This window comes from Taeniopygia guttata, chromosome 10 (genome assembly GCF_048771995.1).
Source record: "Taeniopygia guttata chromosome 10, bTaeGut7.mat, whole genome shotgun sequence".
NCBI lineage: Eukaryota > Metazoa > Chordata > Aves > Passeriformes > Estrildidae > Taeniopygia > Taeniopygia guttata.
In genome coordinates this window covers 11647578-11675338 of record NC_133035.1, presented here as the reverse complement: position 1 = coordinate 11675338, position 27761 = coordinate 11647578, and the positions used below count along the sequence as shown (strand labels likewise).

At 38.5% G+C, this 27761-nt stretch overlaps 1 protein-coding gene across 4 annotated transcripts in view; it reads right to left on the bottom strand.

Annotated features, from left to right (window-relative positions):
* Positions 1 to 27761, bottom strand: part of ADAMTSL3 (ADAMTS like 3) — a 170750-nt gene that overhangs the window by 78100 nt on the left and 64889 nt on the right. For all 4 annotated transcript variants that reach the window (XM_072934075.1, XM_072934074.1, XM_072934076.1 and 1 more), the window contains exons 4-6: positions 18030 to 18157; positions 15648 to 15693; positions 8638 to 8874 (exon numbers count right to left, since the gene is read on the bottom strand). In XM_072934075.1, coding sequence (XP_072790176.1) covers positions 8638 to 8874; positions 15648 to 15693; positions 18030 to 18157 — 411 coding nt within the window. The remainder of the gene's footprint in view (positions 1 to 8637; positions 8875 to 15647; positions 15694 to 18029; positions 18158 to 27761) is intronic.

The window sequence follows — 27761 nt, the reverse complement described above, 5'->3', positions numbered from 1 at the left end:
AGAAGAATGAGATCACTGCTGATATGTTAAAGTGACTATGGAACATTAAAAAAAATTTTTGCAAATATGAATCCAAAAATCACTCAGGAGCTCATGTAAAGCTGTTTCTTTAGGTCTTATTCAATTAGTAGTGTTTCAGCTGAGGAATTGGACTTAAAGAAATTCAAGTAGCAAGTTAATTTTGATTTGTGAAGGTCCAAGAATCTGTTAAATTCAAAAAGCTTCCTTTGTTAAGATGTTTATAATTAAGTATGATAAGAAAACTGACAGGACTGCAAGGTGATAGAATTTTAACTGAAATTCCAATATGGTAAAAAAGCACCATAATGAAAAACAAGGCAAACTCCACCCACACCCTCCCTCCCTCCTTTCAGAGACTTCTCTTAATAAGTATAAATACAAACATGGACTAGAATTGTCAGTGCAGAATGCGATACAGAATTAAGTTTCAAAATTTCAATATTTGCTTGTTATACCATTGCTTTATCCCTCCTAAATTCAATTATTCAGAAAGTTTTCTGGAATACCAATGACTCAAGATTATATACTTCAAATACATAAGTTGAAGATACACCTACACTTTATAAGAAAAAATATTTATTTCAGAGATGAGTAAAACCAGACATCTCTGCATAACAAGCATCACATAAGTGTTAAGTGTCATTATTACTATCAAAAGCATGAAATCATATCCAGCAACATAGATAATTATAAATAATATTTCTCTTTCAAAGTAAGCTTTCCCCCTTCGAGGATCCTCTGGAGCCAAAGATCCAGGTATAGCCAGAAAAAACAAATATTCTGGGTTCTCCTAATAGAAGCAGCCACAAAAGCATAAATCACTGCTATTTTTATTTGTGACCGATACATAAATTCTATGAAACATTAAAACTGAAGCTGCACTAGTACCATTATTTTTCTATCTACTGTCTTAGACTAAGCTCTTTCGCAGACATGCCACTTAACTATTCAGTAATTCAGTGTTAAATTCAGTGTTTGTTAAATACTAAATAATTTCCTACTTTACTAAGAAATTTATTATTGATACAGGCTCTCATTTAGAAGTGATTCCATTAAAATTACCAGACAAGCTTCTGTTTTGCAGTGTTCTATATTTGCTTGAGGGACTGGCAGCTCAGTGTCAGGGAGTAATGCCCTTTATTAGTGGGATTTTGTTTAACAAAATGAAAACAGAAAATCAATTCAACTATATCTCAGTATGACATAATTACTATCCCTGAGCAAGCCCCTCCTCCTGTCAGGAAAACCCAGCTGAAGGCTACTCTGGGTACATTTATATTCATGTGCTTCCAGTGGCCTTGCTGTTTCAAAGGATGCAAAAAATGTGTACTCCAGGACCAACCTGCAAGTGGAATTTCAACTCAAACATCCAGATGGCATATAGTGAAATTCAGCTGAGGCAGAAAACCCAGCAAATCATTTATGGGGAAGTGCCCAATATGCTTAAAATGTCAAAGAGGTACATTATTTCTGCTGAGAAAGGAACTGCACTGCAGAATGCACAAATGGATGATAATTGTACTTCTCACAAGAATGTGATGAGAGTTACTGCACAGGAGATCCTTCCCTTCAAGGGCTGACCAGTCTGTAATTATCTCAGTACATGTTGTCCAGTGGTTTTTATTTTAAAATTGGCCAGCAGCAGATTTGAAAGGTGGCGAAGACTTTGCGTCCCAGGGGCAAGTGCCTTCCACTGCCTTTAAAATTTGTCAAGATTTGCAAAATATAGTGTGAAAATAAACTATTATACCAGCCATATCCAACTTAGTGATGTGACAGCCCAGCCACCAGGATAACAGTATTTGGACTTCTGTAAATCAAATTATTTATTTCAGGCTTACAGGAGATGAGAACTAAGATAAAAATGGAATCAGAACACCTACATACTTCTAAAGGTTATCAGCATTGACCAAAATACCAGATAACCTCCAAATTACTTCTGACAAAAATGCCTTTTCCAAGTTTTGTGACTTGACTAAGAAAGGACCTGTTTTATTTCAGCATTTACTAGTAAAGGAACAAAACTGAAAAACTCTTACATGCTTAAAAAGACAAATCTCTACTGCAGTTTATTAGAATCACTCAGCAGGGAAAATGAAAATCCTCTGGTCTCACTCAGAGAAAAGGGATTTCTATTTCCAAAAACACAGACACTCACAAAATCCAAAACTCAGAGAAATTAAGGTTGTGCTTCATTGCACAGTTGCATGTGCTATGAGAGTACAGAGATCTCACTGCATCAATGTCAGCTCTTTGCTGCATTTTTCCCCTGCTCTACTTGTTTTAGCACAGAATCCAGCACAGGCAGATGTCAGGACTGACTGTATCCAGACAACAAATAACTAATTTTAAATATGACTATGGGAATTCATTGTAATAAGAATGAATGAAAAAACTGTCATGTGAAAATCCTGCTCTCCCTTGGTCAGTATTTTCCACGTCTCTTTGCCCTGCTGTAAAACCTTGCTGTCATTCAAAGCCCATCTATTCATGGACTTTGCAATCTCTGCTCACATCCTTCACTTCATGATAGCTTCAGCCTGCACTCTATTCCTACACAGATAAAATATGTCCCCAAGAGAACATAAAGAAAAAAGCTCCCACTGTCTCTTTCCCATGCTCATCATCCACAAGTAATTGATTCTGACAAGCAGAGGGAGAGATACCAGAACATCCCTCCAATTAAACAAGTTATGTTTTTTTTTATTTATTTACTTTAAAAGTAGTGTGGAATCTTAGCTTTCAAGCAGCACTTTCAAACCCTAGTTTATCCTCACTGAGGATTTATCTTGGTCTAAAGCCTGATGACTTTATCTGAGTCATGATTTTCTTCTCACATGGTCCTGTCTCACAACTCTTCAGTTATGTCTGAGCTAACAAAGGCCTGATTGTGGCACGGGCTCTCACATCTCTGGAATCAAACCAGCCCAGGACAGTAGCAGCCCAGACAAGCTGACACAGGCTTCAGCATTTGTTAATTAACAGAACAGAGCCCCTCCAGGCTCGGGACAACAGTGAACTCCCCAGCCCATCTCCTCCCAGCCCACAAACTGCAGTCCCAGCTGCCAAGGTGAATGGGCAGCAGCTGTGCTGGGAGGAGGAAAACTTCCTCTGTTTGAGGATTTCCAGCTCCTCACAGGTAAGAAATCAGGCAAAGTGTGTCAAAATGCAAACCTCAGAACAGAGGTGTAAACTAAGCCAGAATGATGGGCACAAGGAGATGCACCATGATTCTCAAATCCCCGAGCCATCCATACCGAGGAAAAGCATGTAAAGCAATAAAAAAAAAACCCCAGAAAATAAAAAAATACAGTGCATAAAATTCATTGCATACTAAAGGGCTCCTAAAAAGACTTTCCACATATTTCTGCTGACATTTTATATCTGAAGGCAAGAGGCTAAAGAGTGTTCCACAACTCTGTAAATCCACTTCCATCAAATAAAACAAAGTGCTTCCAAAACCTTTAACTCTTACTACAGGATCTGTCACATGCTAGAGGAGCTGAGAGATTATAGGACCACCCAGCAGGAGCAAGTACCCTTTCCCACATGGTCTCCATTTAAAAAAAAACATACACATACAGCCAGAGGATAGGACACAAACTCCCAGTGAGCTTCTTGTTTGTGAGAACACTTTCAAAAAAGAAATCAGTGTATGAAATCAAATTACTTTGCTCCTTTTCTGGCTGGGTTCAGTCAAATCTGCCTTGCTTGGTGAAGTTAGCCCTGGGGGATTTGAAGGTTACTAAGGCTCTACTTCAAGATGACACCCAAATGAGCTTTTCTGCTATCACTGCTCACGTGATTTAGATCTTTGCTAGGCTGGGAAGTAAAGTCACATTTGCACTCAGCTTACTAAAACAAAACAAAACTTGGCAGTGAATCACTTATGACCAAGGAAGTATAGATAAGACACTGGACATCAGAAAAAAACCCCAGTACTCATCTGACAAGAAAGGATAAACTTCCACAGTAAGAAATCCCTATGGAGAGCATTCTCCATAAGGAACAGTAGGATAGAGAATAAGATAAGACCTGAAAAGACACACCAGTTTCTAGCAGAAGTGGGAAACTGCAAAATAAAAACAAGTGATCCCAAAAACCTTTTCAGTGTCTGAGAGTATCTCATTATTACCTGCGGTGTCTGAGAGCATCTTGTTATTATTATTTATTTATAAAAACCCACCACCGAGTTGCCAACAATGTCATCACAAGGAAACCACTACACCAAGGTGGGCAGTGACATTCAAAGGGGACAAGTGCAGCCCTTGAAGGGTGGCTCAATGATCTGCTGGCCTGGGCAGTGACAAGAGCTTCCACAGATGAGAAACCAACCCCCTGAGGCTAGGGAGGGTGACACTGACAGGTCACATAGGATGTGGCAGCTCCTGCTTAGCTCAGCCCCATCCTCCAGTGGGACTTCTGGAGAGCCACCAACATCTCCCAGCTGAGCTGCAGCTCCCCACTCCCAGTTTTATGACCCCTGTCACACATGTGCAGTCACATGAAGTTTTTCATATGTAGCTCTGAGAGCCAGAAAGTTCTGTTGGATCTCCCTGAGTAACTGCCAGTCTTTCTGGGCAGGGTCCAGCCTGCAGCTCTGGCGCAGTAACAGGTAGACAGAGCACAGGTATCTACACCTTCATGCTCCAAAATGCACTTTACTCTATGCATTTGCTAATTAGGGGTACCCAGGAAAGAATGGCAGGTTTAGTATAACATCTGGCTTGACACAGTGTTACCTCAAAATCAATTCTTCCTATGAATCACTCAAAGGCTAAAAAAAAGAAAAAGGCAACACAGACTTTTTTTTGTAATTTTTAAATATTAAAAGTAAGGATCAAGAGTAAGTATTAATTTGGGGGGAAAAAATGGTGCTTTTTAAACAACTATTTAAGAATTAACTACTCAGACTAACACGTGTTAGAAATATGTCTGCAGTAACACAGGATGGAAAGGAAACTTTCCTTTCTGAGTTTCTGCACACCAAACCTCCTGTGCATCTTGGGCAGTCCTTAAACATATTTACAAGCAAGAAAATGTATGTGCAGGAACCAAAAGAGAAAGTACACAAAACAAACAGTTTGAGAAAGCAACTCTCAGGATAAAAGGAGCCAAGATTCAGAAAAAAAAAGTTGTAATCTGCTATAACTTTAAGTTTAAAACACAAATAAAGCTTATTAAAAAAAAAAAAAAAGAATTGCAAGAGTATTCCAAGAGCTTACAGAAACTGTTTTCAATGAAAACTCTGACAGATATTTACATCCAGCACAGGAGTGCTTTGGTGGTGAGTGATACCTACTCGCCACATGATGACACGTGACAGAGGAGAGCGAGTATGGCAGGAGTTGATGGCTTTGCCCTTGACATGTGGGATGTGTTCTGATGTCAGCTAAATTTATGCCATATGCTACAAGGCACAGTGTAGTGTCTGCCTTTTTTGGAACACAAACAACTTGCTGACACTAAATGGAAAGTTCACTGCAGGATTTACATCATCCTTGACCTAATTGTGACAGCCTAGGACAGAACTAGTCAGGCTGCTCCTCAGGACTCCAGATTTTTTGGGTGATGCGTGTATTTGTTGTCCAAACATATTACTCCATATTAGGAAAATTATCACTGTAACCATTTCAGGTGCTGGCACAAGTAACACCCCATCCTGCTTTCTGGTAGAAAAAAAGCAGGTCTGCACAAATTAAAAACAAAACCCAAGAAGAGGCAGGGCCCCAAAGCAGGAGGAGTAACTGGGTAAATGTTGCCCACATATGTGTCTGACATGCAGATGTTTTTAAATGTCTCCACCCACAGCCAGATGGGCACAGCATGAACACATTATATGAAAAAATGTTTTGGGTGTTATGCAGAGACTAGAAAAACTATTAGGAGTGTGAAAATCCTGGCAGTGAAGTTTTGACCTGTCCCCATTTAACACAACAGCCCCAGATATTTGGGTTGATAACAGAAGCAGTAGCAAACTAAAACATGATCAAATGGTTTGACTGAGTTAATCCTCAAGCAACCTCAAAATATCTTACTGATTTTCTCAATAAACCTTTCCCTGTTCCACCATCTTTAGATTTCGCCTACTATTCAGAATGCAGTTTTGTCATCTCACAGTTTGCTTTGATAGAGCTTATTTAGCTTGATTTGCTTGATAAGGGAAGTACAAAGGATCAGAACTGAAGCTGGAGTACAAGAATTCACCATCTTTGGAAATTCAAATGCTGCCAAGGTGAGAGCTTGAACAAGAGGCAGAATTAGTGATGCAGCCCACCATAGCAGGAACCAGAACACAGACGTAAGTGTAATCATGTTGGGGAGGAGGGGAAGTTGAGTCAAACTTGAGACAATAAATGAGCAAAACCAGCACCAATCTCCTTTTTAGAAAGTCTTTGGTGCTCCCAGGCACAGAAGTGAAGATCCCCACATCAGCAGTGTGATGTGCTCATTTAGATGGCTTAGCTGTAAAAACCCTTGCCAAGCAATTTGCTGGTTGTGCCAATGACATGTCAGAACCCACCAGACAGATCTTACAGCAACAATTGTGGAGAATCACAACTGTGCTGTCTCTTTTAAGAGCAGTTAACTAAATAACCATGTTTTTCTGGGAAAGATTAGGCATCAATTTGTTTTCTTTTCCTGCTCAAAGAGGAGTAGCACAAAGCTCTGTGTTGGTTTCTGAGGAAGACCTTTCCTCCCACAGCCCCTTTCACAAGAAAGAAACCTTTCACTCTTCCCCCAAAAGAGGAAAAGATTATTTAAATGAATCTTTATTTAATTTAATTGAATTCTACTTCAGTTTTTTTATCTCAATAAAATTATCCAACACTAAATTATCAAATATATACTTTAAAAAGCAAAAATTTTCAATTTGTGAAAAAATACCTCAGGAATAGCCAGTGGCTTCAAGAAAATAAAGTTAAAACAGTTAATTGTTTATGACTATCAGCAATAAATTAAAAAAAAATTAATAAGTTACAGCACAGAACACATTCTAAACATATTTGTTCCAGGCTTTTTTCGTGAAAAATATTTTTGTGAAATTGGAAGAAATAATGAAAAAAAAATAAAAATGTGAGACAGAGAAAAGGAATTGATTCTCATCAACAGCATAAGAGTTCCAGTTCCTGCTTCTGGAATGATTAATTTCTTCTCCACCCCTTCATTTATTCTAAAAATGTATTATTTACATTTCCAAGCATTTTCTATCATATATACACATGAATACTACAAAATGCTAAGAAGAAACAGTGAAAGCAGCCCTTTTAAATATACCTCCCAACTATTCTTCACAACACTGAATCCACTCTGGGCAAAGAGAATTTTATGCCATGTATGAAAGATGGAAGGAGGTGTTTGAAGTCGCTGTGGGGGACACTGGCACCCCCACAGCACCCTGGGCACAAGCCCTTGAAGAGCCCAGAGCTGCCTTAGACCCAGCCCTGCACTCGAGCCCTGGAAAAGGCTGGGCAGCCCTCCTGGCTAAAAGCCTTTTTATTGGGATAGGAAGCGTCACTAAGAACATGGCACAAGAAATACATTATTTGGCAAGTGCTCCCAGAGTTTCTGGAGGTATATCCTATTTCCAGCAGAGGGTAACAAACACTGCTGGATCCCACAGTGAAGCACCATTGACAAATGAAGTCTCTCTCTGAGGAATTCTGCTCCAGAGGCAGCAGATGCACCGTGTGTTGACACGACTGGCATCGGAACTGCAGCATACACAGAAGCCACATAAAACCCACAGCAAGGTCCAGATCATATATTAATGTTGCTATAATCCATGCACCAGTCTTCTGCCAAATGTGTCAAATTTTCCTCTATAATAGAGCTATTTTTCTCACTGGGCTATATCCTGCATTTTTGAGTCACACACATTTTTAGACATTTAACAGAGCAACAACCACTTGCAGAGAAAGAAAACTAATTGCAATAACATGTCCATTCTCTATAAACTGCACTGTTCGTAAAACAAGTTTGCAATATTGCTTTCTTAATGAGACATGGGCAAGGCTAGCAAGCCTCAAATATTATAACTCTCTGCTTTTACACCAACTGTATAAAGTCAATAGAGTAACTAATAAATAATGAATATATCTAGAAAGGTATATTGCCATTTAAAGACTCAAACAATCAGTTCATGCAGCCACAACATATAGTCACTCATCCATACAACAAGACAGATCTACATACTCACACATGACATTATGGGCTGGATCCCATAAAATGTCCAATTTTCTCCTTAACAGAGATTATATGAGAGTCAGAAAATTAATAAAATGAAATGGAAGGCTCTGCAATTTCAGCACATCCTCACAGATATACTAAGTTTTGGAAAGCTATAGCTACAATATCTTGGTTCATTATTTTTTGCATGCATAAATAGAAGAGTGAATGGATTTTATTGACCTTTTATCTGTACAGATAAATATCCATGGCTAAGTCAGGAAGTTCTGTGTCTTCCTGAAAAGTTAAGTTACCTACAATCCATTCCACAGTACTTGCAGATACATCTAAACTGATAAACAGAATGAAAAACAATCCCAAAGCACCCACTGAAGGGCAAAGGGCCTCTCAACAAAGGCCCCATTCAGAGTCACACCATGAACATACCTGGCAAATTCCACTGATGCACATATCCAGGGATTCAGTGTTGCAGCGAGTACCATCCAGCACTTTGGGGGCAAGCTCCACAACCAAGTTCTTTCCCAGAGCCTGACATTTCAGGGCACAAGGTGCAGTAGGATCATTATACACAGGGACCCACTCGTAAAAGTGTCCCTGGTATTTGACATCGTTGTAGGCAGAGCACTGCTGTGCTCTAAAGTCACCAACATCTGAAGGGCAGTCCTGAAAGCAAACCAAAAAATGTGTTTTTTTTTAAACTAGGGAATACTTTGCATTTGCAGTAAAATTATCTTGTGAATAACACAGAAGCTCTTCAAGCAGGTTTTGTTCAAGAACTGCTTTGACAAATACACCACACTACAAATTTCTATGTGTGTATTAAAAGAATTTATGTTGCTTAATCCATTGCTTGGAGTGCAAGTACAGAATATCATGCGTATTCCAGCAATAACAACATAAGTGATATGAGAGGATAATTAAAAATGCTAATTTTTATGACACCAGGTAGTACAGTTAAAGTCTGGTTCTATAGTAAGAACTAGCTTCTAAAGGAATCTATATATTTCAAGTAACTACAAGGTGATGTCTGACATTTAGTCTTTCTCTTTTCAGTAGCTTTTCCCACTAAAGGATTTCTGAGGCCTCTACACTCATTCATCAATTCATATGTCAGAGTAATGAAAACGGTATTAAAGCTACATATAAACAAAAAAAATTTGTCTAATTAATTGTTCAGTACTGCTTGAAAAAAGCACAAGATTTGGGAGGAAACACCAGAAATGTCAGTGCTTGGTCCTTTAATCTAATTACAAAGCACCTTCACCTCATGGAAGCAGTAAGACTTCTTTTGCTGCAATAAAATAAAATTCAAATAGGTAACAATTGATCCTGTATTTCCAGTTCTAATGAGACAGTTGCATCCCTTCTCCCACACAGTGCCTCAGCACACACAGCTGAAAGACCAAGTATGAGAACTGCTTGAAATAAAACATTCTAAAATATTTTTTTCTAAATCAGGCATTGCACCCAAACAATGATGTTAATATTAAACTATAGTGACAGGAATGGAGATGAATACTGATTGATTTGAAAATAACTTTGGTAAAGTACTGGCAAAGGAGTTACTGTGTCAAACAATTCCTCACTGCAGACTTCATCTGAAAGTATGTCCAGTGTCAAAGACTCCATATGCCAGACTGAAAGGATATTCTTCCAAAAATTCCAACTGCACATATAAGCCAGATGTGGGGCTGATTTTAGTAATGTTTTGTTTTCATTGGATGGAAGACTGAAAGATTGTGATGTGTCAGGCGAACTCATGGAACTTATTAGTAAGTATTAGTTAACAATACTGATCCCAACAGCTTCAACCTTATCAGTGTCCTGAACCTTCCCTGAATAAAGCTGACAAAATAGCAAGTGCATTATACAGGACTGGAGAGTAAAATATACAGGAGAAAGTTTTGCATTTCAGTCCAGTGCCCCCAACAATACTGCACTCAGTCTGGAGTTTTTTTCACTGTGGCAAACAGTAACCTAGAACTGTCTCTGAATTGGTTGTAATCTGCATAAAATACCTTCTAAAAATCAGTATTCTATCTACTGACCAACATATGGAGTTTTTGCAGCTGAGCACTGAGCAAGTTACTGAACTTTCCCAGCAAAACTTTTCAGCTCTGTCTAATGCTACACCTTACAGTGACAATAATTTAGAATGATACTAACACATTTTGTATTATTTTTAATCTGGGATGATTCTAGTCTGAGCCATATTTTTTGAAATTATGGAATAAGACATAGGGAGAATTTTACTTCTACAGAATCCCTCCAGTGGGAGCTTCTAGAAACATCAAGTAAATACTGTGAGAAGCCACACATATTTACTGCAGTGTCACTCCTCAGAAATTCACCAAGTTTGCACTGGTGTAAATGAGAGCAGAATTTTGGCTCTGACTTATCTGTCACCTCTCATTTTCCACAATATCAAGTCTAAAAAGCAGAGAGGACTTCAGATTTTCATATGGATACCATATGCTTCCCTCCCACCAATGCAAACAGGGGAGCAACTAAGGATCAAAAAAGAGTAAGTGAACGTTAGATTCAGGTAAAATTAGATTTGGGAGCAGTGTCACTCAGCTGTGCACAGCTACATTGTCATCACAAAGAATTGGAGAAATCTGTCCAGCAGGCAGAGTGATGGCCCTCAGCTGAGCTCTGACAGGCTGTCCATTATCACTGGGCGTTGATGCGATGCCAAGACACAAACACCACAAAGTCAGGATGTCAAGCCCATGGTTACTGTGTGTTTCTCACTGATTCAACACAATGCAGCTCCTGCCTTCCACTCGCCTCCTGGCTGCTTCAGAGCAAGTGAATCCTCATCTCCCTATTCTCTTTTGGCATCTTCAAAGAACCCAAAGTGATTCTGGCAGCTCAATTCACGTGCCAGCTCCACCTGCTTTATGTTTGAGTTCTGTGCAAAAGCAGGAGCATAAAAGGAGCATCACAGGGGGATAGCAAAGAGCTGAAATTATTATCATTTGCATTATATCAGAGTTTGGATGGCAACCAAGTCCAGATCCCAGTCTTCCAGGGAACAATAAATATTTGTGTAAAGAAAGGAGTTTAAAGGGAAACACAACTAAGCACAGAAGGACTGCAATCAAGACAACAAGAGGACTTGTAAACATCAGTTTACTTCCATTAGAGTGGTTTGGAAAAGTGAAAGGGAATTTAAAAAATAGAAAGGGAAAGACAGGGCAAAGATGTGAATGGTAGGCAAGGGTGAACTATGTTCAGGAAGTGGGCAGGGTCATAATATCAGACAATGATATGGGGGACCCGGCCCTCATCCTGTTTGTGTGTCTCTGGTTTTAATCTATTTCAGACATCACTTCATTCCACCATTCTCTCTTCCTTCTCAATATTTCACATTTTTTCTTACTTGCTAAATTTTTTGCTACTAATTTCAGGATTTCTCCAATTTCTTAATTTCAGCAATAGCTTTTCTATCACACTCAATCCACTGAACCATGGCCAGGCTGTCTGTAGGTTCATACACTGCATAAGGAGCTGAAGACATATCTATGAGGTCTAATACATGACAATGTTGGCAAAAACAATCACACCCAGACCTTGCAGTGGAATGAAATGTATTTATGACATGACTTATGAACATATTAGACAGATCTGAAAAAGATGCTTTAGACATGACTACCATGAAGATTAAAAACACACACACACACATACATACATATATATATATTCCCCTTTTTTTTGGTGACACAAAATTTAAAACTACTGCATCCAAGGGCTGGCTTCTTATGAAATGTATCTTTGAGTTTTGGCAATGAAAGCCTTCAACCTTTGAAAACAAAGCTGACCTGGGAAATGTGTATCTTTGTAGGCAATGTTCATGTACAAAATATGAAGGTTGCATCAGACCCTGTGACTCCTGCCAACAATTACTCTACTGAAAAAAGCACAAAAGAGAAGGCAAGAAAATTCCCAGTAAAAATGATGACACCAAAGAAAGTCTAGTCCTTTGTCTAGTTTTATTCTTTGATTCTCTTTTTGTTGAAACCGAGCCAAAACTGATGAAGTCATTGTTTTGTTTTCTTTTTGAAATTAGCTTCAGGTTCTGTGTTTTTCCTACACAATTTTCAGGCCGCTCCTAAGCAGAATCAAGATACCTGAGCTGGAAATCACCCCAGCCAAGGGAGCTTCATGGTGCATCAGCATTGTAAACATAAACTAAATAAATGAACAGATTAGAGAGAAACGATGTAACTGAAGGTGAAATATTACAGTCTAAAGTAGACACAATACAGCCAAGATTTTCTGAATGGGATAAATTAGCTGGTTAAGTGGATGCTGGAACAGTTTTAGATTAATGTGTTGAACAAGTGTGAGCATTATCTGCATATAATAAAAGTTTATAGTGGAATTAAACATGGGGCTGTCTTTTACAAAACAGTGTTTTTTCTGACTGTGGAAGAAACACTCTGGCAAAAATATAAGCGACTTTTTGGCACACAAGAATGTGAAATTTATGGGGAAATGGCCCAAATAACTTGTTCTGTGAATAGGACCCTAAAGGATTAACTTAAACACTTCCACATAGTGCACATCATAGCATTAGAATGTAACACTATATACAAAAACTGAAATTTAAAAAAGGGGTGCAAGAAAGACTGAAAATCTCATTGAACAACATACAATGGATAGTTATTTCTCTAAAATATCTATATGGAAGGCTGAAAGCACACATGCAGTTTTAGGAAATCATGCACCTGGCATCTCAATTATGACAGAAAGATAAGCAGGCTATACATACACCTTAATCTTAGCAATTATTTTGTTGTTAAGACCTTGGATTAATTTTTTGTTTGAAATATTACTAATATTATTCTGGAACTGTGATTGAGTTCAATGAACTTACTACTATTCCATTACAAATCCACATGAAACCAATTTTCTGGTAAAATGATTCTTGTTCGTTTCATTAGAATGACACACATATTAAGTTGTGCTTCATTTGTACTCCCCAATATAGATGTTAGTAGTGTAATGTATCATGTAGCAAAATTACATTTGCAGACAGCTTTACACTGTGTATTTATACCAAATGTCTCATGTGGTTACCAGTAATACCTATTAATATGGAAAGAAGCTAGTATAAACTCTTAATTTTCAAACTACAATTTCATTCCTAAAGTGAGAAGCCTTGATTAGAAATAATGCTTTTGGGAAAATTATATAATTTGAAACTAAACTGGCCTAGCAGTCTCAGATTTACATTAGGTGTAAGGTCCTGTTTCAAGGTTAAATCAGATCTAACATGGAGTTTGAATTCAGGGATGCCAATTTCAGAGATCAACTGTATTAACAGTGGAAATCTCATTAAAAATATTTTTCTCAGGAGTTCTTCATTATCTAACCCATAATCTAGGAAAAACCATTCCTGAGAAATTCTGACTGTATCTAAACTGAAATAGGAACCTGATCCCATTCAGACGTGCCCCAAAAGCAGAACTGTAAAGGCAGTTTCCTGTCTGGAAATTAAAATTTTAATCATCATAAATTCGAACAGATTCACATACAAGGTGCCTGCCACTTATCGCTTTAAAGTAAGTCCTAAAGTTAAAAAACAGACTCCAGTGACTTCAGATAAATTCTCTGGGAGTTCAGAGAGGATATGAGAATCACCTTAATTTTCTCAGTGATGAAGCACAAAGTGCTATCATTTCCATTAGATTTCTAGTGCATAAATCTTAAAATGAGCAGCGTCCACAGCTATACTAAAATGCAATAGATATCCTAACAGCATACAGAGCTGTGCATGACAGCAGGAAACACGCCCACATGGACCTCAGCATCCTCCCTTCCCCAGGCCTGGCGCTGCAGGCACAAGGTGCACTGGGATGATCTCTCTGTACTCCTGCAGGAAGCTGCAGTGCACAGATCCAGCACTCAGAGGGGTGTTGCTGTACACAGTGCACACAAACAGACATTTAGATAAGCAGTGGATAAGTAGGTAAGTTTGTTCATTGCTTACATCCTGACTGGCTGCAAGTTAGCAAGTTATCACACAGCTTTTAAACATCAGGATATTTTTGCAGGTAGCATTTTTATTTATGGGTTTGTGCACCAAGCTGCTGAGCCTTTTCTTCTGAAAGGGTTTTTCTCCAGAAATCTGATTTCTGCATGCACTGGGACTGATTCATTTGTCACTTCCACTTGCTTCTGCCAGCAGGAACTTCGGCTGTGAGCTGCTCTGGTGGGAAATCCATCCAACACTGAGCAGTGGAGTGCAGAGCTACTCAAGGTGTGAGCAAGCCTTGTTCTCTAGGAGGGCAGGAGCCAACTGGCACAGCAGACACTGTAGGTGTGGCAAACTGAAAAGCAGGAATGGTCAGCTCTCCTAGGAGATGCACTGATTCAATATTTACTGGGCAAACTCCAGTGTCAGGCGTCTTAAGGAGAACATGTCACACTCCACAGCTGCCTGCTGCTGGCAAAAATCCTGGGGTTGGTAGTGACCGAGCATCACTTGAGCTTACAAACCTTTGGGCACAACTCAACCCAAAGGAAATTCAGGCCTCACCTTTTAGTATTATTAATTACTTATCTGCCTGCTGTCTTTCCTGGAATAGGACATCTAACTGCCACAAGGTAAGCCAAGCAAGGGGTGAGTGCAGACCATAAACCACCCTGCATGACTGTGTTTGCACACACGTTACTGTGGTACCACAAACTCCTGCCTGAGCTGCTCACCTTGGACAGCCTAGAGCCAGGCTGAAGGGCAGCAGTTGTTTAAACAGCACAAAGCACAACTACAAGTCAGTGGAACACGAGTCATGAGGTTTGCTGTACGTGAATGGTTTCCATAAAACGTGGCTATAAAAACAAAATGTGATTGCATCACAGCCACATCAACTGTAGGGCCAAACCTCCAGCTTCACACTCATGGACATCATCTGTGCCAGTGCACCTAAATGTGCATGTTCTTGCATACAGACATATAAAGATCTGGGTTTAGGCAAACAGAGGGAATATAAGGAGTAATTATTCTATTTAAGATCAGAAAGGGACCAGGCAGTCTTTGTTCACATGAGGACAGTCACTGTATCGCTAATGATCACAAATGATCCTGAGCTCAGTTTAATGCTTCATCCACAGGACAGCACCCCTAGGAAAAACACTTGCTAGTTTAAGATGAGAATTGATCTGTTAATCCTCCAAAATGTGTAACTCTCCTAATAAGGGATATAAAACATTCTGAATCACAATTGGCACTATAATTTCAAAAGAAAATGTCCATTTGGGAAGTCTAAATTTGAGACTTCATGGTGTCATACAGACCGAACTGTTTAAAAATGGTAATAATGATGGAAAGAAAATTATGCACCATAAGGTTTTAAATAAGAAGCAGCATTTCTTAAACTTTAACACATTTTTTGAATGAGTAAAACAGGATTAAAGGCCAGACTCACATTACTACTGCAGGTTTTGTATCGAATATTCCGACCTTCACAGTTCCTAAAAAAAAAAAGAGTAAAAATGGTTACAGTGTATAATAGCAAAACACAACCTTGCCTGTTTTACAGCTAGTTATTATTTCAAAAATTAGACTTTTATTGCTACTGCCCTACCATAATCTGGAGTCAAAATACAAGGTTTAAATACAAAGGGGATCTGGGTATTCAGCTTTACACTGCTGTCTCTCCTCAGCAAGGAACGTGTGACTTTCCCTGTAAGCCAAATTTACTGCAAACCTTATGAAAACCACATTTATTTTGTGAAAAAGACATCTCTAAGCCTGCTCTATCCTGATTGAAACCAAGTTATTTCTAAAAAATGTGATGTGACCTAGAGGAGAAGATCAGAATATCTGATTCATAATTTTAAATTAAAGAGAATCCTCATGGACTGCATGCAAATGTGCCCAATGCATGTGAATCCTGACATCCAGGCAATTCAGATCCTCAGTCTGTTGTTAGTAGCTGAAATAAAAGGCATGTAATGGAGTCATGGTTATTTATTGTGGTCTCATAAATCTGGGGAGGTTGGGTTTCACACTTTTTAAAAAGATATATTTTGCCAAACTTCTCACTAACGAACCAGCACTTTTGCACAGTGTAAGATATTTTTCTATGTTAAAAATGGCAATATCAAGACTTTGAAAAAAATTAAAACATGTTTCAAGTGACTAGACAAGAAATTATAATTAGTGATTTCTCTAAAATCAGGAACAGTATTTTGGAATAATTCCTTCATACCAAAAAGATGGGGCTTACATTAAAGAATGTTTCTTCTTCTTGCATGAAAATAACAATTTTTTTAATAATGTCTGAGAGGGACTGAAAAATAGCATTTGAGAAGGAGAAAAAATGGATGCCTGAAGCAAGAGCTCAGCTCAGCTGAAGGTACAACTGTTAAAGCTCAAGGTATTTCAAGTCTCAAATTTCCAATCTTTTGCAAGACTTATTGCATCACAACATGCAAATTAAAAATGTTTATGATGCACACAAATGTGAAAACTTTGTTTCACAATTATATGTTTCCCAGACGTTACTACAAAAATTAAACATAGAAAAAACCTTTTAAACGATGCATTTGTCAAGGTATGGAAAACACATGTTTTTCACAGGGGAACACATTAAAAATATTAATAAAACCACAGTGGAATTTATACTGCTACAATTTATTGAGCTTGTTTCACAGTCCCAAACACATTGGTAGAAAATCAAGGCTTCTTGCTGGAACTATTACGTTTCTCTAAGATCTTTGTGCATTTTTTACTAAAAGAAACAGGCAGTGCTTTAGTCAATCATCTTTAGCTCTGTATTTCATACAGTTTGCCCTTTAGTAGCACATCACACTCCAAGCCTTCTTTAAGAAAAAGTGACTTCCTCGCTGATACTGCATTCAACTAAATAAAAATATAAGTGCAATCATCAGTTTTTAAAATGTTAAATAATTCAAGTAAAATACACAGTTATGGATGCCAGCACAGATGCCTCAAAGCTGGCTGGGATCTTTTCTTGCCTGATTTCAGGCTTAGTGCATTACTCCTACTTAAAGGATTGTACCAAGTCCTACATTTTTAAAGCCCAGTTTTACCACTGGGGTAAAAGGCTTTTACTGCATGTATTCTTCTCTTCAAGTCACACTAAGACTTATACACGAAAACATATGGCTACCAGGACCACTGCATATGAGGAACTGGCAGGGAAGAACCAGAGAATCAATTAGGTTGAAAAAGACCTCTGAGATCATTGAGTCCAACCTGTGACCCAGTGCCACCGTTTCACTTTAGACCCTGGCACTGAGTGCCAGGTTCAGTCCTTCCTTAAACAATTCCAGGGACAGTGACTGCACTGTCTACCTGGAAGGGCCATTCCAGTGTCTCATCACCTTTCTGAGAATAAATTCCTCCTAACATCCAACCTGAATCTCCCTTGGGGCAATTGGAGACTAAGCCTCTTGTCCTTCCTTCCCTGACAGAAAGCAGCACCTGATACATCCGTAAGAGCAGGAGGCACTTGAACATTGTGCCAAGCCATGTCCAAGTGCAGGCTAATTTCTACACAGGTGACTGACCCTTTGATCTGTATTACAGTGAAAGGGGCTCCCCTCTCTATTTGACCAAATAAACAATTCCTGCTATTCCACAATTATATTTCATAACACATTAATTTCAGAGTTAAAGTCTAAGTTATTTGTCTATTACAAACATGCATTAAAAGCAGTATTTTGTGACACTTGCTCTGTCTTACACAGCACTTTGTCTCAGAAACAGAAGCAACCAGAGAGGATTGGAAATGTGCAAGAGCTGCAGAAGAACCCCCACCACACACCAGCATGTGGCTTACCTGCCATTTAAGCATCTCCTCAGAGAGTAGGAGGCTCCCCCTCCACAGGTCCGTGAGCAATCACTCCAGGCCCCCCAGGCATCCCAGGAATCATCCTTGTCTTCATCTGAGCGGGTCGTTCTGGAGTTCTAAAGGAAAAGAAAAGAAGATGGAAAGGAGAGGGAAAAAGTTGTTTGGAGTGTTTTATTGCTTGGCATTAATAGCACCAATTATGTTACTTTGTTGCTTATTTATCATATTTCAAATCTACTATTTTAATGCATAATAATTATATGGGGGAAAAGCAGAGCCTTTGAAGATCCAGTGTAGATGATGTGTTGCCTCCTGCCAAAGCAGAGCTGTGCTCAAACATGCTGCTGTTCCCAACTCCTCTATGCCCAACTTGCTGTGTAGGAACTAAAGTCTCGACAAGGCATCATCTTCAAACACCTGATGGGCCTGTTACAATGAAACTAAGATTTTTAGAACCTTGTATTACACCCAGCTTAGGATTAAAACACCAATTTCTCAAACCACCATAGTGATAGTTTGCAATAAAAATACCACTAACATAAAGTAACGGCTTTTGGCATCATTGTGAAAGTCAGATTGTGGATAAAAGTGAGGCAGTGAGTAATTTTTCTCAGGTGGCAGAGAATATTGACCAATATTTATTCTGCCCCAAAAGAATCACAACTGAGAGAACATGAAAATTTAACTCAAGCTTTAATAAAACAACTATATCCAGCCAATTTTTTTATTCTCATTGACATCAGTAGTCAACTTGTCAAAAAAAACAAAAAAAAAGGGACTTGCTTATTAGAGGATAAGCATGGGTATTTGAGCACTGAATTGCTGAAGCTGGTATAAAAACATCAGTGGCTACTTAACTTTCTTGCTCTTATAAATTTACAAATTTTACAATTGCTTACCGTAAAGTTTTAAAAGCACTCTTAGGCCAGCCTACCATTCCAAAAACTATAGATCCCAGCTCTGCCAAGATCCCTGAGGAATTTTCACACTGATGTTGAGTTTACTTTAAATCAGAAGCCAAGTCTGAAATGTCCAACACTGAAAATGGGACCAACTGCTTTTAGTCTTGACAAAAAAAGCTCAGCACTTCCCAACAAGTCACTCAGCACACAAAAATAAATCAAGATGAACAAAAGAGTCACTTCTTTCAAATTTCTGGGTGCAAAATTAGTTTGTTCTCTGCAAGCCCAAAGCAAATGATTAGGTTTTAGCATGTTGAGAAATGACTAAACTTCTGATAGTAAAAAGCAACACATGCCAATCTTTTTTAGAATAGCTAGTTTCTTTTGATAAAGCAGTGACAATGCCTAAAATAATCCTAACTTCATCATTGTATTAATACCAGCCACATGATATTAACAGGGTGTCATCTAAAGCTCTAAACAAAGTCTACTTGTTCACTTCCCAAACTGCTTTGATAAAAGCCATTGTTCTGAACTGTATCTAATTAAAAAGCTATAAATACTATGAAGATCAAAGCAGAACTTTATGCCAACAAAACCTTCTTTAGAATCATTGACTAATTCAGTGCCCACAGTGTTGATTTAAGCTCCAGCTTGTTCAAGCTATTTGTCCCATGGGAAAGAGTTAAAAGCAGCTTGCACTGACTTCGTAATTTACTACCAAAATAATATTGATTTACTAGCTGTCTGGTTTCATAAACTCTACACATTACATTTGTCTTCACCATGGTACTAAATTGAAGTAAAATAAAGAAAATATCACCAACATCATGATTTACATCAACAAAGCCTTGGAAACTCATTTAGGAATTAAATTGAGAGCTAATTGCAATTGGACACAGAAGGATATTATTGTACGTCAGGACTGCATTCCCAGCTTGCTTGACTTCAGCTTTTCATGTCTTTATTGACTTCTGTCATAATTCTAACATGGTTCAGCAGTGAAACACTGGACCATATTAGAATAGCTTTTCCTATAGTGCTTTAATTTCACAACAGACAAAGTGCAACCCATATATTTTGCATATTCATTGTGGAAATATTTATGTACCAGCACAAACATCAATGTGTGCATGGACATGCACATGTGCACCCATGATGTTACATGGTGAAGCCACAAGTGCTGTAGTGAATCCAGATAAAATAACTTAAACCAGCTATAAACTCAACCTAGATCATTTGCTGCTCTTTACGTAGAGCTGGATGGGAAAACACATCACTGGAAGAGTTTTACCACATGTGAACACAGGGTTAGATGCAAACATTGCAATCAGAGCAATAACTAACAACCTATACAATGTTTCTGCAGAAATCCAGTGTATGTGATAAAGGTAGACTCAAAATATTTAATCCCAATCTAATTTATTTTGAAAGCAAGAAGGTCACGGCACTAAACATGGACCTGGACAATGATTATTTTAATCAGGGGGTAAAGGAAAATAAACTCTTGAGTTTTGAAGCACTTGATGACATAGACAGAGGTTCAAAGACTGAGATGTCAATTTGCCAAGGCTTCCTCAAGGTCTGAGGCCCAGTGATGTGCAATCTGAGCTCTGTGTTGACAACCCTTAAGTGACAGAGACAGTGCTGTCCACAGAGGATTTTACTGGAGTATGGCACTGGTAGATTTGAACAGAGGGGAAAGTGTTAGTACCAATTTCCCTTCTTCTGTCCAGGGCTCTATTTTTGCTTCTGTCACATATGGGCACATATTGTACCACCATATTCTGCAAATTATTGGTGTGCATGAGTTCTCAGGCCATATTCCCCTTGCAACCTACTGCCCAAAGTAACCCAGTATAGCAGAAGTAGGCACTGAGGTAAAATAAATGAAATCCAGATGTTAACAGGGCTGATCATTGCTCCAAAACAAGGGGAATTTTACTGTCACTTGTAGCACCTGGTAAATAACAACAGCTACATTGATACACATTACAAAAATCAAACACAGTGCTGTCAGATGGAGAAAAAGAGATTATTTGGCCAAACTTTTGTTTGGCTGTTATGAAGGATGACATAATTGTCTTGAATTTGGTCATGCAGACTTCAAAGGAGAAGTGGTGCCAGAGAACGAAGGTCAGTTTATGCAGTTTTATTATTATTCAGACAACTATTACATAAGGCTTGGATATGTAAATGTTTAGCATTCAGTGTAACAAAGATTCGGCTTCTCAACAGAAATGCCCTGATACCTTAAATGTTTGTTTTTACACAGTTTTCAGCCTACATTTTTTCTTTAAACACAAACACAAGGTAAGCCCATAGTATTTGACATGAGAGCTACAGCAGCAGTGCCTGCAGTGAAAGAAACACAGAGACCTGGCACACAGATTCTTCTGCCAGAGCCCCCAGGTGACAGTCCCTGTGCCATGCCCACATCAACACAAATCCTGCCCTGTGACAGCCCCTAACACCTCCCCAGGGCAAGTGCCCAGCTCTGTCAGGTCCTGGCAGGGATGCAGTGCAACCTCTGGGCAGCAGATGTAGCAATGGCACACAGATCACCCCTGGGGCTGGATGGATACCCAGAAATGTTCTGTGTATCACTTTAACACAGGTGAAAGTGATGTGGCCCAGAAAACAACTCTTTGTCATTTCAAGTAAGGACCTGGATATGGAGGAATATTTACAAATACACCTATTATGTCAATGTCACTGCAGCTCTCTGGGTGGCTTTGCTTTTGTTTTTCTCACAGCTGCTTACTAAACTGGTTTATATTAATTCACTAAGGCTTGCCAAATTCTAAAAGAAAATCACCAAAAGGAGTTACACTGGCACAGTTATAGCATATTGCTATTTAATAATGTATTTCTTACAAGTAAATAGAAAATTTAGGTTCTTCAGATTAAACTCATCCAAGGGAAGGAACCTGTTGAAGTGTATAAACACCACTTCTGTATCACTGAAGGCCTAAATTAAGCAATACCCAAAGCTCAGTGCTGGCCCTTCTCCCAGGAGTGAATTTCATCCTTGATGGTGTTTTGAAAAGAGATGAAGCATTTCCTTTTCTTTGCTTCTTCCCACTCTCACAACTCATAAATACTATTAACACTGTCCTGGCTTTCAGTCTTCTAAAGCACAAGGTTATTTTGCTCTTCACTAATGTTGATGTGCAGCACTGCTCTGTGACATTTGCTTCTCCTCATACCTACAACAGCCCCAAAAAGAGGTAGCATGAGGAATTATGGCACTGAAGGGAACATATCCTGCCTGAGTAGCTCTGTGATGCATTTCCCAGATTCTTGTTTGCAGACACTACACTTGGTGGAAGAGGTATCAAATTGCACTGAGGACTGTGTCTGTGAGCAGGAAAGAACAAGTATCTACCTGCAGATAATCACTGGATGTGCTGTTCAGCCTCAGCACTGTATCCTTCACTTTTAACTCTGGCTGTTATGTCTAGAGCTTTCAAACAAGCTACACTAGAAATCTCTCTGCTAAGGTCACATACAGAAATGATTTACACCCTATTTTGTATTCTAAGTGCGGTGGAGAATGCGGATTACAGATCTAGGAAAAACTATTTTACTTGTGGCAGCAACTAAATAGAACAGTCAAAACATATTTCCAGACAAATAAGAATTATTAATAAAGGATCCTGCATTACTTGGTTTTAGCTTAAATACTCCTCTTGTTTCCTTAAAACAGATTTCAAGACATTTCCTGATATAATTCTACTATTGCTGAGTGCATTATATATTACCTAATTGTGTACTGTATATGTCATTGAGTTTAATAAATCTATTACTTCTATGTACCAAAGTAAATTATGTTTTAGTCTGTATGTTAAAAAGAACCTATCTGGAATTTTAAAATCCTGGAGAAAAAACAATGCATCATTATTTTAGATTGATAAAAAACACCTGTGAGTAAATGCAGCTATTTTAAGCAGATGTTTAGAATTATTTTGTTTTTAATTTGTTAACATTGTTAACATTTAAATTGTTACATTACCTATTCCTTGCACTTGGCCTCAGTGCTGCAAGCTAACTACAAAATGGAACCTGTGCCCCATAATAACATTTCAGAAACACAAGCTGGTAAAGCTCAATACAAGGTGAATCACCAGCACGGAATTGGCCAAAAGGCAAATGATAGACTTAAAGAGCTACATGAAAAAATACATCTGGGGGCTTAGACTTTCAGTGTTGAATTCTGAAACATATTTTCATTCTACAGAAGTTTTGAATAAATTCAAATTTTAGAGAATAAAGCATGCACAAGTGTCACACACAGGAAATATTTACAGCATAATTCATTTTCATACTAAACTGAAGGCAAATCTCAGTGTGTTTTTTAGTGTTATACTGCATCCAGATTTTTTCCGTTGTCAGAGTGTTGCAAAATTTCATATTGACAGCACAGGCCTGCTCTGCAGGAGTTGTCAGGACAGAGTTGGAGGTTTTGGCAGATGGAGCAGGGATACTTGAGGCTTTTGGCATCCAGGAAGGGATGAAATGTTGCTTGGCTGTTTGGCACCTATGAGCTAGTTGAGGCTTTTGGCACTGAAGAGAGTCTGTATCCCCTCCTTCCTTCTCTGTGAGCAGTAACAGAGGGAACATGGAATTTGTGGGCATGGAGAAGAAATCGTGGATCCCTCCCTAAGTAGCCCAAGCAGAAAGCAACTGCACCACAATACCTGACACCTACAGCTCCTTCTGCATCCAACTGCTAAGGACAGCACCTACATGTTCCTGCTAAAAGGAATCAGTATCCAAGCACTTAAAGCACAACTAATTTTCAATTTCTGAGTTAATTACATTGTTCAGATAGGTTTACAAAAACTCCAAACAAATTCTATAGCACTTGTTGTTGACAGATGTGATGACCTACACCAGAGTCCCAGAGTACCTTTTCATTCCATTGCTGACTTTGACAAGAGAAGCACTTGCTTCTGGCCTCTCTGAACAACAGCAAACTGGTTTATTTTCTTGGGTGATATTCCATACATTACTATTTTGACAGAAAAACATCTAGAAAAGAGAGAAACCCTTTTTAAAAAACCCTCATAAGCACATCCTGCAAATACTGGTGCATTACATCACTGGCAATGCACCTGAAAATCTAGATTTAGTTGCCCAGGTTTACATTCCTGCTTGCCCAACCAGAGCCATATAAGCCCTGTATCTGCTTATCTGCACTGGTAAATATTTTCCCACATTCACCAGCATTAGAGCATAGAGAAGATACTCTCCTGAGAACAGGGAGGAAGACTATTGACTACCCTTGGTGACCAAGTTTCTAATCAACTTTTAGACCCAACCATCAAGGACAGCTGTCCAGGATGAACAATAGTAATAACTTGTCCCTGGGTTTCCAAGATTTAATTGCCTTCCAACATTAAAAAGTATATGTGAATACATAGATAGAAATACATAAATCTGAACTCTCAATAGATATCCATGCCTCTGAATCGGCCCCATCTGAAATGGAAACTACACTGAGAAATGCTCAACATCGCTCCAGTCCCCTCCTTTTCCAAGTGGTCTGGAGAATTAGAACTTGAAAATTTGCACATGTAGCTGGCAAATAGCTCAGAAGTCCCAAACCCTGGAGAACACACAGAGGTTCTGAAAGGAAACATAACCAATAAACCAATATAAATTGTAGCACACTCTGCCCACTTTCTCAGTAGCCAGCCTGAGGCAAATGCTTGCCAGAGCTTGGGAGAGAGATAAAGGCAGAATTTTAAAATGGGCAAAAAAGACAGAATGGAATGCTTTATAATATTTGTTAGAAGCATGATTTTCTTCTTAAAAAAAAATCACTGATTGTATTAACATTCCCAATGAAGAACTTAAAAGTTATATCCTAGAATGTAAAAAAAAAATATATACATTATCATTAATTACAAAACATTCTCCACAATATGGTATTTAAATACTCAGCCCTTGCATGTAGGTGTGCAAAGAAAACTTGGCACAGACATAACAACAGCTTTTTAAAGTTACGCATTATGTCCATTTTGGGAGTGAAAATCTGACCTCAGGAAGAAGGATGAAGTGCTTTGTGAGAGTAGCACAGCTGAAAATTTTATCTTAGTGCCCAAAAGCAGATTTGCATGCACCTTGTAGAGCTCTTCCACCTCCTGTTTTGCAACTCTTAACATTGCCTTTTCAGATATGGCTGTGTACAGTAGGTACAAAGTGTGAAGGGGAAGACAGTCTTCAAGACATTTGGATATGTTAATTATCTCTGGGCCTACTTAAAAATTTGCATTAACACCAGTCCATATATTTCCTGGAGTTCATAAAACAGTAATAATGCATGAAAGCTTTACTGAATGCATATTCAAAATTTGCACCTGGATACAGTGGGTTTTTCCACCTCCACACAGCACAGCACATGTTCCCTATCCAGCACAAACAGTGTGACAGGTCAGCCAGAGTCCAACATGCAGAATGCCTCAGGTGCACAATAGAAAAAGAGATTCCAATTTCTGGGAAGTATATCTGGCATTATTTTTTTGAATTAACTTATTAAATGTATTTGCAAACATCCAAATGAAGGTTCTTTTAAATGCTTTACCATGCAGTTTTTAAAACTGGTCTCACTTCAGCGCATGCAGTGGAAAATCAAGAGTAACAGATGGAAGTGTGGACATTATGTCTGTGAAAGGAGAGGACCATCAGCTTTTAAAAATCACACCAGAGCACATTAGTGCCACTGTCAGATACAAAAAATCTTTCCTGTTAAGGCTTATTTTTCAGGTGTTTTCTACATATTCTGATGCCATTTGAAATTGCAATCCTACTTCTGTGAGTACATATTTTTCAATGCTTTTAAATAACGCTTTCCATGTAAAAAAAACAGTACAAACAAAAAGAAATCCTATGCATTTCTCCTGAGGGTCTGGCTGCTACCACAGCCCCACTCCTTTTGATAAAATTCCTGTGCTGGTTTAGGACTCCTCACGTCCTTCTTGATGTGTTCATTTGATGGAGACCCACTTGGCAGTATTTGAGGAAATCATTCCATGCTAAGGAGAGCTATGGCAGGAATGTTGTCACCCACTGAACCTCTAGATTAAAATCAATAAAGCAGCAAACTTCCAGTTTACTGTAGGAGAAAAGTGACAGGGGAGAGAAGTGGGGGGGCTTGTTTCTGAGCCTACAGGTGAGCTGTAAGAACCACAGTCACCATCAAAACCTCTCCTGCTGATTTGTGGTGGTCCAGCGGTGGTAATTGCCCAAATTACCACTGAAAACTGAAGTATGGGAAAGGCTGTCCTGCCCCCATGAATGCTCACACAACCCGAGTGTACAGACTGACATCATGGCACCACTTGCTCACACAACCTTGCTAATTATTGTACCATGCTGAACTTGTTGAAGGGCTGCTTTTCCTTTGCTTGTGTACAAAACTTACAGGCAGGTTATGGAAAAGTAAATCAAGAGGGAGTGTGGGCATTTAAAATTACATATTGTGCATGCTATTTCCCTAACAGTTTATAACATCATAAACAAGCTTTATTCCACCACAGTGACACATGAGGTATTTGACTTAAAGCAATACCCTGAAAACCATCACTGAAAAATACACAAGTCATTGACACTTATGTACAGTACCTTCATACACATGCTTTTGAAAGAAAAGTCATGTTTTCACTATTTGGTTACAACTTTTGTTTTGTTTTTTAGGAAAATGTTTTGAGAATTTACAATGAAAAAAAAACCAAAAACACTGAAACCAAGCCTTTTTCTCAGAAAATAATTGCTGCATCTCTAACTTTTAAATGAGCCCCAATACATACATTTTAAAAATTTGTTTAAAATAATTTTCCTAACTTGAGACACTGTCTGCCAAGTTCCTACTAGAAGCAAAATTTTATGGCTAACTGCCAAGCCTATGAATAAAAGGAGTTTATAGGGGAAATACTGACAGAAGGATAAACTGTAGCAAGAGCAGCCAGTATAGGAAAGTCTTTCTTGTGCATTTTCTCTATCCATAACCTGCAATATTAATAACCCTGGATATTGGGATACTGCAGTCCTGCCTGTCTCAATTTCATACCAGGATTATCCATAGTGCCAGACCAATAATTTGATTATAAGTATTTATACCCTATCATGGAGACAAGGCATCCATACTCCTCATTTGTGAACAAGTGATTCTACTCATGTCTCCTGCCTCACCCTGCTATTTAATACTACATGTAGCACTTTTAATGGTAATATTTCCATAAACATAATGCAAAACAGATCACAGACCATAAGCAGATACAACCTGGCAACAGAACAAATGTCAGAAGGAAAAATATTAAATCCATATTGTTAGATGACAGCAATTATATGAACCCTAATTTCTATTTCTATAAATGGAGACAAATCCAAACTTTTTGAACTTCAAAGGAATTATTTTATGTTAATATATTTTTACCCCTGATTTTTAAGGTAGATATTACTTTTTGAAGAGACATTTTAAATTAATATACTGAAGGAGAAGATTTACTAAACCTATAACTGAAAAGCAGTCTGACTGAAATTCTGCCCAAAGTAACTCTAAAACTCGTCAGCCTTATTGTGGTGCTTCTTTACTGTGGCATAAATCAAATTTAGCCAAATGAGTTTTCTTCTCAGAGAAAGCAGTTCTTGCCCCTTCAACCATCACCTGATCTTTGGGTGGTATTAATCAATGGCATAACTGATCCAAAATCAAAATGTCAGTGTTTCTTTATATTATCCATCTTAACTTAGAGACAAATTACATTTTTAAGTTTGCTCAGCTCCACTGGCTCCAGCTGATGTCCTGCCTTTG